Source organism: Anolis carolinensis, unplaced genomic scaffold (assembly GCF_035594765.1).
Source record: "Anolis carolinensis isolate JA03-04 unplaced genomic scaffold, rAnoCar3.1.pri scaffold_13, whole genome shotgun sequence".
Taxonomy (NCBI): Eukaryota; Metazoa; Chordata; class Lepidosauria; order Squamata; family Dactyloidae; genus Anolis; species Anolis carolinensis.
In genome coordinates, this window is record NW_026943824.1 from 6219490 (window position 1) to 6232846 (window position 13357).

Here is a 13357-nt window from a genome sequence, read left to right on the forward strand (position 1 = left end):
AATTCAATATGGGAAAAGGACCAGAGTGTGGGGAGAAATAGATTATTTTTCTGTATGATGGAAATAGGTTGGACTGGATGGTCTTTGGGACTCCCTATCAAAGTGTATGAGTATTATCATTATAAACGACTGCCTAGGAGTCTAGTGGAGCCTGTTTTCTAAGCAGAGACTGGATGGCCATCTGTCAGGAGGGCTTGGATTGTGTCTTCCTGCCTGGCAGAAGGGGCTTAATCTGGATGGCCCAACTCTAGGATTCAATAATATCTGATAATGATGATGAAGATGGATTTCCTTCTCTTGAGATCTCTGGATTGCTTTTTGTTGGGAGGGCTTTGATTGTGCCTTACTTTATGGCAGAAAGGGGCTGGACTGGATATCCCTTTGGGTCTCTTCCAACTCCAGGAATCAACATGGTTGCGTATGGCAGTCATTACTCTCTCTTCAATCCCGGGAGAACATGGTTGTTGTCACCCCCAGTCCCTCAGTGATTAATTTTGCATCGGGTTTCTGTGTGCCTTCCTGCAATTAAACGGATGATCCAGCCATCTGTTTCCAAAGCTTGACAGACCAGCAAGGCAGATTTCCAGCTCTCATGGAGAACATTTCCTTCTCGTTTTCAACAGAACTGTTTTTAATTCATTTTGTGGTGCACCCACTTTTGCAGTCTGGTTTTTTCTTATTCCCCCTCAATTCTTTCTGCTCAATTTAATTCCTAGTGAACTGGATCCTTTCTTAGTACATGATTCTACCATTGGATTTATTTCTACCCAGTTTTTTTTGTGTGTGTCAGGAGCAACTTGAGAACCTGCAAATTGCTTCTGGTGTGAGAGAATTGGCCATCTGCAAGGACATTGCCCAGGGGACGCCGGGATGTTTGATGTTTTACCATCCTTGTAGGAGACTTCTCTCATGTCCCCGCAAGGTGAACTGTAGCTGACAGAGGGAGCTCACCTACTCTCCCAGGATTCGAACTGCTGACACAAGGGTTTAACCCGTTGCGCCACCAGGGGCTCCCTTCTACCCAGTTAAATGTACCGTATATACTCGAGTATAAGCCGACCCGAATATAAGCCGAGGCACCTAATTTTTACCACAATAACTGAGAAAACTTATTGATTCGAGTATAAGACGAGGGTGGGAAATGTAGCAGCTATGGGTCAATATCAAAAATAAAAATAGATACAGTAGAGTCTCACTTATCCAACGTTCTGGATTATCCAACGCATTTTTGTAGTCAATGTTTTCAATACATTGTGATATTTTGGTGCTAAATTCGTAAATACAGTAATTACTACATAGCATTACTGCGTATTGAACTACTTTTTCTGTCAAATTTGTTGTAAAACATGATGTTTTGGTGCTTAATTTGTAAAATCATAATGTAATTTGATGTTTCAAAGGCTTTTCCTTAATCCCTCATTATCCAACATATTCGCTTATCCAACATTCTGCCGGCCCGTTTTATGTTGGATAAGTGAGACTCTACTGTATTAATAAAATTGCATTATTTGAGACATCGGTAGGGTAAATGTTTTTGAATATTTATATAAAACTAATTTAAGATAATAAGACTTTAATAAGATAAGACTGTCCAACTCTAAATACCTATATACTCAAGTATAAGCCGACCTGAATAGAAGCCAGCCAGGACCCTCACTCGAGTATAAGCCAAGGGGAGCTTTTTCAGCCCTAAAAAAGGGCTGAAAAACAAGGCTTATACTCAAGTATATACAGTATTTGTCTTATTGATAGGTCACCTTTCTTCCTTGTGTGTTGCTGTGGTTGTGTTACATTCAAGCTCTTTCCCAATTATGCTTTCCCTCCGTTAACAATCTCTTGGCCTCAAAGTAGGGCAAAAGAGACCCACTCTGAACAAATCCTATAATAAGTTTGCCTTAAAAGAGTCAGTATGCAAAGGACTTGAAGGCACACAAGAATATACTGTATATTTTGCATAAAGGCAGTGTGGTTTTTCACAGGGATTTGGTTCCCCCTACTGGCATTGCATTGTGCACATGGGAAAATAGTGTATAATATTATGGAAGTTTTGTAATCCATGGAGCTACAGAAATCAATTTATCATAAAATAGATTTAATAAATCATAAATTTGTAAGCCGCCCCAAGTCCCTTCGGGAAGATGGGGCGGGGTATAAGAATAAAATTATTATTACAGTAGAGTCTCACTTATCCAACATCCGCTTATCCAACGTTCTGGATTATCCAACACATTTTTGTAGTCAATGTTTTCAATATACTGTGATATTTTGGTGCTAAATTTGTAAATACAGTAATTACTACATAGCATTACCTATTGAACGACTTTTTCTGTCAAATTTGTTGTATAACATGATGTTTTGGTGCTTAATTTGTAAAATCATAACCTAATTTGATGTCTAATAGGCTTCTCCTTAATTTCTCCTTATTATCCAACACATTCGCTTATCCAACGTTCTGCCGGCCCGTTTATGTTGGATAAGTGAGACTCCAATATTATTATTATAAAAATGTCATAAATCGTGGAGTGAATTTCTTTTCATGCTAAAACAGTACTATGGCTACAGAAACATCATCTTTTTTGTTTAGATTTTACACCCATATGGACCTCTTTCACTACTTTTCATTGGAACTGCATTTTGTTTTCCAGACACCTCTTTTCTCATTGGAAAGCTTGCAGAAAAGCATTACTTTTATGTGTTTGTCAGAAAAATGTGGTCAGAGAGTCCTACTTCCTCTGCGCATTGCAATTTTAAAAAGAAACCCGTGCACCGATATAACATCAGGAAGCCTTTCTTCCCGGTTTCCTTTATTGCAGAAATTGGTACAAAAAGCAAAGATTTTTAAAAAGTGACCTAACCTCAAAGGAGACAGTAGAGACTTGGAAAGCACCAATTTTAAAGTGAAAATACTTTTCAGAGCAATTCAAAAAGCATGCTGTATGAAGGAGAATTTTCTTCAAATCACATGCTGCTCTGCAAGGTCTACTGTTAAAATAGAAATGACAAGGGCTGCTGGGAGTGGTAGCCCACCAATATTTGACGGCCCAGCTGCTTTCCACTCTTGCATTATCCATTTTCCTTTTGTTGGATTCAAGTTGCTTTAAAAAAATACAAAGGTGGCATGAGGCAAGACTACTCTCCACCATTATATCTGTATTTAGTCTCTGCTGGGATGTAGCTGCTCTGGAATCGAACATTTGGATCCATCCTAACCCTACCTTTGTGTTGGTTCCATGACCAAAATAACCACCTTGAGTTTGCGCCTGGAGCAGTCCCTGGGTTTGCTGATGGAGGCCCCTTGGCTTAATATTTATGGACTCCTTCAGTGACCGACGTCAGAGACGGATTGGACATAATGCCAGGACTCACGTCGTAGCCCAGCTTCTTCATATCTTTGGTCACTATGTTGAAAGTGAGGGTGACGAAGCCTTGCGAACGAACACGGGTCACTGGAGAAAGAATGGTAGCCCAGAATCAAATGGGAAGGCACTACTTGAATATATAGCATAAGATTATATACTCCAGTAAAGGTAAAAGGTAAAGGTTTTCCCCTGACGTTAAGTCCAGGCGTGTCCGACTCTGGGGGCTGGTGCTCATCTCCATTTCTAAGCCGAAGAGCCAGCGTTATCCATAGACACCTCCAAGGTCATGTGGCCGGCATGACTGCATGGAACGCCGTTACCTTCCTATTGATCTACTCACATTTGCATGTTTTCGAACTGCTAGGTTGGCAGAAGTTGGAGCTACCGTGTTTCCCCGAAAATAAGACAGTGTCTTATATTAATTTTTGCTCCTAAAGATGCTCTAGGTCTTATTTTCAGGGGATGTCTTATTTTTCCATGAAGAAAAATGCACATTTATTGTTGAACAAAAAAAATGAGCATTTATTATATACGGTAGAGTCTCACTTATCCAACATTCTGGATTATCCAACACATTTTTGTAGTCAATGTTTTCAATATATCGTGATATTTTGGTGCTAAATTCATAAATACAATAATTACTCCATAGCATTACTGCGTATTGAACTACTTTTTCTGCCAAATTTGTTGTCTAACATGATGTTTTGGTGCTTCATTTGTAAAATCATAACCTAATTTGATGTTTAATAGGCTTTTCCTTAATGCCTCCTTATTATCCAACATATTTGCTTATCCAACATTCTGCCGGCCCGTTTATGTTGGATAAGTGAGACACTACTGTACTGTACAGTAGTTGTCATCGCAAACCAGCATAACCAGACAAACTGTGAATCCTATCAAGAATTTCTTGTTACTACCATTATTTCCATGTACAACACTCTTGTACGTACATTTTACCGATCCTGCATGCTCTGGTGTTTTCTTTGGCGGGCATGCTTCCAAGCAAAAACTTTGCTAGGCCTTAGTTTCGTGGGAGGCCTTATATTTAGCAATTCAGCAAAACCTCTACTAGGTCTTATTTTCTGGGGATGTCTTATTTTAGGGGAAACAGGGTAACAGCGGGTGCTCATTCCGCTCCCCGGATTTGAACCTGGGACCTTTCGGTCTGCAAGTTCAGCAGCTCAGCGCTTTAACACACTGAACCACCACTGAACTATATACTCCAGCGATTCCCAAACTCTGTATATTCCCAAAATGAGGAATGTCTTAAAGAGCCAGGTATGTTTGGCTTGCAGAAGAGATGGTTTGAAAGGAAGTTGCATTGAGGAAGGGAAGCTTGTTTTTGGCTGCTCTGGAGACTTAAGATGCAGAGCAATGACTTTTAATTTTAGGAAAGGCGATTCCACCTGAACATTAGGAAGAACTTTCCCCGCCTTGAGCCCAAAGGACCCTTCCTCCTCGAGTCTTTACCTTCACGGCCCTCTCCTTGCGCGACCACCTTGGGATCAGTGAACTCCGGACGCCTTCCCGTCAGCCAGCTAGAAGGAAGAAAGGACAGAAGTTATAGTCTTCACTGTATTGTTATTGGTTTAAGATGTGCTCAATCGATTTTATTTTTCAGATAGAGAGCAGGAAGCCAATATGTAAGCAAATCAATAAATCATCCTGTTGGCATTGGTTTACACTATGCTGGGATATCCTTTTTATATGTGTGATAGGTATTCTAGACAAATACTGTATATACTTGAGTATATGGTTAGTTTTTCAGCCTTTTTTTAGGGCTGAAAAAGCTCCCCTTGTCTTATACTCAAGTGAGGATCCTGGCTGGCTTATGTTTGTGTCGGCTTATACTCAAGTATATACCCCGTTTCCCCTAAAATATAAGGCCTCCCCCGAAAGTAAGACCTAGCAAAGTTTTTGTTTAGAAGCATGCCCACCAAACAGAACACCAGAGCATGCTGGATCGATAAATGTATGTACCATATACATGGAAATAATGGTAGTAATAAGGAATTCTTGATAGGATTCACAGTTTGTCTAGTTATGCTGGTTTGTGAGGGCAACTACTGTACAGTATATAATGTTCATTTTTTTGTTCAACAATAAATGTGAATTTTTCTTCATGGAAAAATAAGTCATCCCCTGAAAATAAGACCTAGCGCATCTTTGGGAGCAAAAATTAATATAAGACACTGTCTTATTTTCGGGGAAACACGGTAGGTAATCGGACTTAAGACAGTCTTATCTTATTAAAGTCTTATTATTATTATTATTATCATAAATTACAATTTTATGCAAACATTCAAAAACATTTAACCTATTGATGCCTCAAATAATGTAATTTTATTAGTAGAGTTTCACTTATCCAAGCTAAACGGGCCAGCAGAAGCTTGGATAAGCAAATATTTTGGATAATAAGGAGGGATTAAGGAAAAGCCTATTAAACATTAAATTAGGTTATGATTTTACAAATTAAGCACCAAAACATCATGTTATATAACAAATTTGACAGAAAAAGCAGTTCAATATGCAGTAATAATATGTTGTAATTACTGTATTTACGAATTTAGCACCAAAATTTATTTATTTATTTATTACAATATTTATATCCCGCCCTTCTCACCTAACAGGGGACTCAGGGCGGCTTACAATAAAACACATATATAAAAAATTATACAGTACAATATAAATCAGTTAAAAAATTATAACTGATAAAAACACATAAAATGTACAGTGTAGATATGTGATTAGATTACACATTGTAAGATAAAACACATTATAAAATATAGGTATAAAAATACCACGATATATTGAAAACATTGACTACAAAAATGGCTTGGATAATCCAGAGGCTTGGATAAGCGAGGCTTGGATAAGTGAGACTCTACTTTATCTATATTTATTTTTATTCTTGAAATTTGCCAGTAGCTGCTGCATTTCCCACCCTCGTCTTATATCCGAGTCAATAGGTTTTCCTAGTTTTGTGATAAAATTAGGTGCCTCGGCTTATATTCAGGTCGGCTTATAATCAAATATATACGGTAACTAAGTTATAGGAGTTACAAATGTCTTGGGGCAAATAGAGAAGATGGAGAAGGGGGGGGGCCTACAGACAAGTAGACAGTTTCATGGAGCTTCTAATTTATGGAGATACTATGGGTCACAAACTTGAGTCTTCCACGGTTTGTGGACTTCAACTCTGAAGATACCCTGGTCATTGACGTGGTTGGCTGAAACGTTTGATATTCCAAAGAACGACAGAGCCAAAATTGGAGAAATGCAAGCCTACAAGGGATGGAGGGATGGCGCTACACTTTCAATGGGCAAAAATGAGTATTGGACTGGGGATGCTGGGCAATCCGATCGAATCCTTATAGAATCCAAATGGATCCTGGAGATTCATTTTTAACTCGGCTGTAGTTAAACATTTCTCAACATTTCTCGCTCCTTCCGCACCTTGTAAACTTCTGCAGCTTGGACGTTGATTCCGGAACGAACATCGGGATGGTTTTCTTGTGCCTGGAATGGAATTAAGATTACTGTGCCGATTAAGCTGTTGGGAAGGAATGACACAAACAGTTCTGAGAGAAGTACAGAACACGAGGATCCACTTACTTTCCTGGAGTAAAGGGAACGTGGACAGCTCCATATCCCCGAACTACATCGTTGCCAAAAATATCGGGGCCGTAGACACTTATAACTATCTGTGGCCCTGAAAGGAAGAAGAGGACAAAAGCAATGGATTGGAGGTCCAATTACACTATGTAACATGATTTTTTTGTTCCTGGATTATAAATGTCATTTCCTAATTGGTTCTATCATTAAAAACATGGGGAAAGTTTATTAAACTGCAGAAACTTTGTTTTTGCAAGATCCTGCAGCACATTTTGCTATAGTCTTTCAATGAATATCCCATCGAGTCTCAGCCTATTCAACATAGTTTGTGGCAGCCACGAAAACAAACATTTCTGGAGTTTAACATCTACTTTCTAAATAAGTGGTTTTGGAAGCGATATATGCCGACAAGTCAACTATGTGTCTATATTAATACATTTATATCCCGCTCTTCTCATCCCGAATGGGAATCAGAGCTGCTTACAAATTAAATTTACATACAATATTATATTATTAGCATAGCACAATACTGGCAATAAATTACTACAGTAGAGTCTCACTTATCCAAGCTAAACGGGCTGGCAGAAGCTTGGATAAGCGAATATCTTGGATAATAAGGAGGGATTAAGGAAAAGCCTATCAAACATCAAGTTAGGTTATAATTTTACAAATTAAGCACCAAAACATCATGTTATACAACAAATTTGACAGAAAAAGTTCAATATGCAGTAATGTTATGTTGTATTTACTGTATTTATGAATTTAGCACCAAAATATCATGATATATTTGAAAACATTGACTAAAAAAATGGCTTGGATAATCCAGAAGCTTGGATAAGTGAGACTCTACTGTATATTGTACTATATCAATATATTTATTTATTTATTATTTATTTACAGCATTTATATTCCACCCTTCTCACCCCGAAGGGGACTCAGGGCGGATCACATTACACATATAGGCAAACATTCAATGCCTTTTAACATAGAACAAAGACAAGACAAACATAGGCTCCGAGCGGGCCTCGAACTCATGACCTGGTCAGAGTGATTCATTGCAGCTGGTTGCAGCTGGCTTGCTCTCCAGCCTGTTCATGTTGCTCTCCAGCCATGTAATATTTAATATATAATTAATATTAATGTATCGTATTATTAGTATTATATCGTATTACAAAATAATAATATTAATATACAACTGATCAAAATTTTGCTAAAATTCAAATCCTCCGCAAGTGGACGTTTTTGAGGGCTTTGCTTACAGCCAAAGGGGTTGGTGCTTTTGAAGGTGATCTCGATGGGGAAATTCCACACAAGGTCTTGAGGTCCGTCTCGGTTCTTGGAGGTGATTTGCGAGATCCCTTCTTCTAAACCCTACAAAAGAAGAGAGAAAAGGTGAAGTCAGGCTGCTCTGCTCATTCAGATTTTCAGATCAGCATTTTTCCTGTGAGCTGAAGTGCTGTATAATAATATAATCCTCAAAACTGCTATATTTATTTGTCCAGTTTTTCTCTCTGGGTTGACCTTAAAAACCTAGAAAATATAACTGCTGTTATGTCTTCAATTCTAAGACGCCGGGGGGGCGGGGGGGGGGGGGCGGCGATCCTGTGTGATGGGACTGAGTAAATTCTCCGTCTTCTTTAAAGAGGTTCTTTCGTGTGTCTTCAAGTTGTTTTGGACCTAGGCCACTCAAAGACGGATTCACTGAAACTACAGCAAACCTGATCCAGTTTCAAGGGGAAAAGCTCAGCAGTAGAAGAACATTTTATTGATTAGCCCTTAGGCCATATCAAAGTGCCAAACCAAACAACCAGGCTCGAAAAGACCTGGTTACAATCTATACAAATATAAAATAAAACACTTGTAACCATACAATAAATAAATATAATAAAACTTGAGTGTGTACATCATATGTCATTGTCACCCCTACAGTTTACCCCAATCAGTCCCACATATGTGGATCTCAATCGTATTGTTTTGCTCAAGTACAGAACCGTTTTCTATGTTATTTTTGGATCTTGACCGCACATAAAGTATGTTGTTCTGATGTGCGATTCCCAGTGCATTGTCCGTCTGATATATGGACCAAGAAACAAATCTCTCACCTTCTGATACAATTTACAGTCAAATAATATATGTGCTAAATCCTCAATTTCAGGTGCTCCACAGATACAGAATCGTTCGTTATAAGGGATGTTGTTGAATCTCCCATATCTAACCATTGTATCAAGCTGATCAAATCTAGCTTGAGTAAATACCTCCCTAAAGTGTTTTGGCATTTGGACTTTTAGATAGTTGGCAATTTGGAAGGTACATTTATATTGGCTCAGCCATTTTAGGTAGGCGACCCCACTGAGAGTAGCTATATCTTTCTGTGCTTCTATGTCCAAAATTCTTTGTCTGGCACTCTTTTTTACTTGATCATTTAAGGCGCAGGAGACAGGAAGGCCACAGCTTCTTATATAATTTGTCAATTGCGTAATCCATGAGGTTTGTAGTTGAGATTTTATCTGTTCTAATAAGCACAATTTTGGGAGTCTATCGGGCTCCATTACATTGATTTTACACCAGTAGTTTATACGCTCTGCAGTAGTTAAGTACACAGCGAGGGACATGGAAGGAAGGCAGGAGGAAGACGTACCGAAGTCGGCGCCCAGTCGTATCCATAGACAAAGCAGTACTTGCAATATAAGTCATCAAAGTCTGGGAACTGGAAAAAAAAGAAATCAATACTTCCATTTTAATGCATTTGGCTCTATTCTACACCCAGCATATATATTTGCCAATGCCAGACGACAGATTTTAATTGACTTGTATATTTAACTCTGGAGTCCCTGGTGGTGCAGTGGGTTAAACCACTGAGCTGCTGAACTTGTTGACCGAAAAGTTGGTGGTTCGAATCCGGGGAGCGAGGTGAGCTCCTGCTGTTAGCCCCAGCTTCTGCCAACCTAGCAGTTTGAAAACATGGAAATGTGAGTAGATCAATAGGTACCACTCTGGAGGGAAGGTAACAGCGTTCCATGCAGTCATGCCGGCCACATGACCTTGGAGGTGTCTATGGTCAACGCGGGCTCTTCAGCTTAGAAATGGAGATGAGCTCAGAGTCCCAGAGTCGGACACGACTGGACTTAATGTCAGGGGAAAACCTTTATCTTTACAATAATAATAATAATAATAGGAGCCTCCGATGGCCTAGGGGATAAAAGCCTTGTGACTTGAAGGTTGGGTTGCTGACCAGAAGGCTGCCAGGTTCGAATCCCACCCGGGGAGAGCACGGATGAGCTCCCTCTATCAGCTCCAGCTCCATGCGGGGACATGAGAGAAGCCTCCCACAAAACATCAAAAACATCTGGGCAACATCCTTACAGACGGCCAATTCTCTCACTCCAGAAGCAACTCCGGTTGCTCCTGCCACGGAAATAATAATAATAATAATAATAATAATAAGCTGTGAATTTTTGAAATGCAGTAGAGTCTCACTTATCCAAGCTAAACGGGCCGGCAGAATCATAGAATCATAGAATCATAGAATAGTAGAGTTGGAAGAGACCGCATGGGCCATCCAGTCCAACCCCCTGCTAAGAAGCAGGAAATCGCATTCAAAGCACCCCCGACAGATGGCCATCCAGCCTCTGCTTCAAAGCCTCCAAAGAAGGAGCCTCCACCACAGTCTGGGGGAGAGAGTTCCACTGTCGAACAGCCCTTCTCACAGTGAGGAAGTTCTTCCTGATGTTCAAGTGGAATCTCCTTTCCTGTAGTTTGAAGCCATTGTTCCGTGTCCTAGTCTGCAGGGCAGCAGAAAACAAGCTTGCTCCCTCCTCCCTATGACTTCCCTTCACGTATTTGTACATGGCTATCATGTCTCCTCTCAGCCTTCTCTTCTGCAGGCTAAACATGCCCAGCTCTTTAAGCCGCTCCTCATAGGGCTTGTTCTCCAGACCTTTGATCATTTTAGTCGCCCTCCTCTGGACGCTTTCCAGCTTGTCAACATCTCCCTTCAACTGTGGTGCCCAAAATTGGACACTGTGATTCCAGGTGTGGTCTGACCAAGGCAGAATAGAGGGGGAGCATAACTTCCCTGGACCTAGACGCTATTCCCCTATTGATGCAGGCCAGAATCCCATTGGCTTTTTTAGCAGCCGCATCACATTGTTGGCTCATGTTTAACTTGTTGTCCACAAGGACTCCAAGGTCTTTTTCGCACACACTGCTGTCAAGCCAGGCGTCCCCCATTCTGTATCTTTGATTTCCATTTTTTCTGCCGAAGTGAAGTATCTTGCATTTGTCCCTGTTGAACTTCATTTTGTTAGTTTCGGCCCATCTCTCTAGTCTGTCAAGATCGTTTTGAATTCTACTCCTGTCTTCTGGAGTGTTGGCTCTCCCTCCCAGTTTTGTGTCATCTGCAAACTTGATGATCGTGCCTTCTAACCCTTCGTCTAAGTCGTTAATAAAGATGTTGAACAGAACCGGGCCCAGGACGGAGCCCTGCAGCACTCCACTTGTCACTTCTTTCCATGATGAAGACGACGCATTGGTGAGCACCCTTTGGGTTCGTTCGCTTAGCCAATTACAGATCCACCTAACTGTAGTTTTGTCTAGCCCACATTTTACTAGTTTGTTTGCCAGAAGGTCGTGGGGGACTTTGTCGAAGGCCTTACTGAAATCCAGGTACGCTACATCCACAGCATTCCCTGTATCGACCCAACTCGTGACTCTATCGAAAAAAGAGATCAGATTAGTCTGGCATGACTTGTTTTTGGTAAATCCGTGTTGACTATTAGCAATGACCTCATTTGTTTCTAAGTGTTCGCAGACCACTTCCTTAATGATCTTTTCCAGAATTTTGCCTGGTATTGATGTGAGGCTGACCGGACAGTAATTGTTTGGGTCGTTCTTTTTTCCCTTCTTGAAGATCGGGACCACATTCGCCCTCCTCCAATCTGCTGGGACTTCTCCCGTTCTCCAAGAACTCTCGAAGATAATTGCCAGTGGTTCTGAAATAACTTCCGCTAGTTCCTTCAGTACTCTTGGATGTAGCTGATCTGGCCCTGGGGACTTGAATTCGTTTAGAGTGGCCAGGTGTTCCTGGACAACTTGTTTCCCTATTTGGGGTTGGATTTCCCCCAATCCTTCGTCCATTCCATGTTGCTGAGGAAGCTTGGATAATAAGGAGGGATTAAGGAAAAGCCTATTAAACATCAAGTTAGGTTATGATTTTACAAATTAAGCACCAAAACATCATGTTTTACAACAAATTTGACAGTAAAAGTAGCTCAATACGCAGTAATATTATGCTGTAATTACTGTATTTACGAATTTAGCACCAAAATGTCACGATATATTGAAAACATTGACTACAAAAATGGCTTGGATAATCCAGAACCTTGGATAAGCGGGGCTTGGATAAATGAGACTCTACTGTACCTGTATTTGCATGTAAATACATAATGCGATACTTTAGACAGGACCAGGCATGGGCAAACTTGGGCCCTCCAGGTATTTTGGACTGTAACACAATTCCTAACAGAAATAGAAGAAATGGACCCTTTCAATGAGAATAGGATTGGTATCGTCCTTGTCTCCCCCTCCCAAGGGGTTTTGGTTTCACCCAAGCGCTATAGCCGCTGACAGGCGGGCGATACCAAGTTGGCGCAGTGAGGGGGGATAAGAAAAAACAGATTAATGCCAACAGGTATGGAACAGTTCCCCCTCAATGGGGTGTTGGTTTCGCCCGCCAGCCACTGCGGCTACCAGGCGGGAGATACCAACTTGGCACCAGAGAGGGGGGTGCTAAAGGAGAAAGGCCTTTATTTCGTCGCATCCGAGTCCGGGCCTCACCTGCGCGCTCTCGATCTGCCCGTTGACCATGAGGAGGAACACCGTCGGGTTAGGAGAAGCCGCCATGGCGCGGCGTCGCGGCTTCGTCGCTAAGGGCCGCGGTCTGCCTTAGAAACGCCCGGAGACGGCGCCACGTTTGGGACAACCTTCCTCCTTTTCTTTTCGCAACGCCGAGGGCCGCCGAGAAGGGCAATAGGGAGGCGGGTAAGACGCCGCGAGATTTCGAAGCCGCGCGGTCCTAGCGCCGGAGGATAACATGGAAAACTGGGTTGCTGTGAGTTTTCAGGCCATGTTCCAGAAGCATTCTCTCCTGACGTTTTTATGACAGGCATCCTCAGAGGTTGTGAGGTCTGTTGGAAACTAGGCAAGTAGGTTTTATATATCTCTGGTATGCCCAGGGTGGGAGAAAAGGACTCTTGTCTGTTGGAGGCCAGTGTGAATGTTGTAATTGGCCAGCTTGATTAGCTTTGAGTGGCCATGCAGCTTCAAGGCCTGGCTGCTTCCTGCCTGGGGAATCCTTTGCACAGATGAGGGTGAAACGTCAGGAG

General features: G+C 41.3%; 1 protein-coding gene across 3 annotated transcripts; it reads right to left on the minus strand.

Annotated features, from left to right (window-relative positions):
* Positions 1-2772: 2772 nt before the first annotated feature.
* On the minus strand, positions 2773-13017 carry b9d1 (B9 domain containing 1). Of its 3 annotated transcripts, XM_062964361.1 has the most exons (7): positions 12810-13014; positions 9613-9681; positions 8234-8345; positions 6975-7071; positions 6816-6878; positions 4830-4897; positions 2773-3446 (listed from the first exon to the last, which is right to left on the minus strand). In XM_062964361.1, the coding sequence occupies exons 1-7, from the start codon at positions 12873-12875 to the stop codon at positions 3301-3303; spliced, it is 621 nt and encodes a 206-aa protein (XP_062820431.1). In that variant the 5' UTR covers positions 12876-13014; the 3' UTR covers positions 2773-3300. The 3 variants fall into 3 exon arrangements, with proteins under 3 accessions (XP_062820431.1, XP_062820432.1, XP_062820433.1); XM_062964362.1 differs by lacking the exon at positions 6816-6878 and having other exon boundaries at positions 12810-13017; XM_062964363.1 differs by lacking the exon at positions 9613-9681 and having other exon boundaries at positions 12810-13012.
* Positions 13018-13357: the final 340 nt, after the last annotated feature.

Bases quoted from the DNA above. Each gene is read 5' to 3' on its own strand.
- b9d1 (XM_062964361.1), bottom strand. From the start codon at position 12,875: ATGGCGGCTTCTCCTAACCCGACGGTGTTCCTCCTCATGGTCAACGGG. The intron at 9,682-12,809 runs GTGAGGCCCGGA...TTTTTTTTCCAG, and splicing joins GGCAGATCGAGAGCGCGCAG to TTCCCAGACTTTGATGACTT. The intron at 7,072-8,233 runs GTAAGCAAAGCC...TCTTCCTTTCAG, and splicing joins AAGCACCAACCCCTTTGGCT to GGCCACAGATAGTTATAAGT.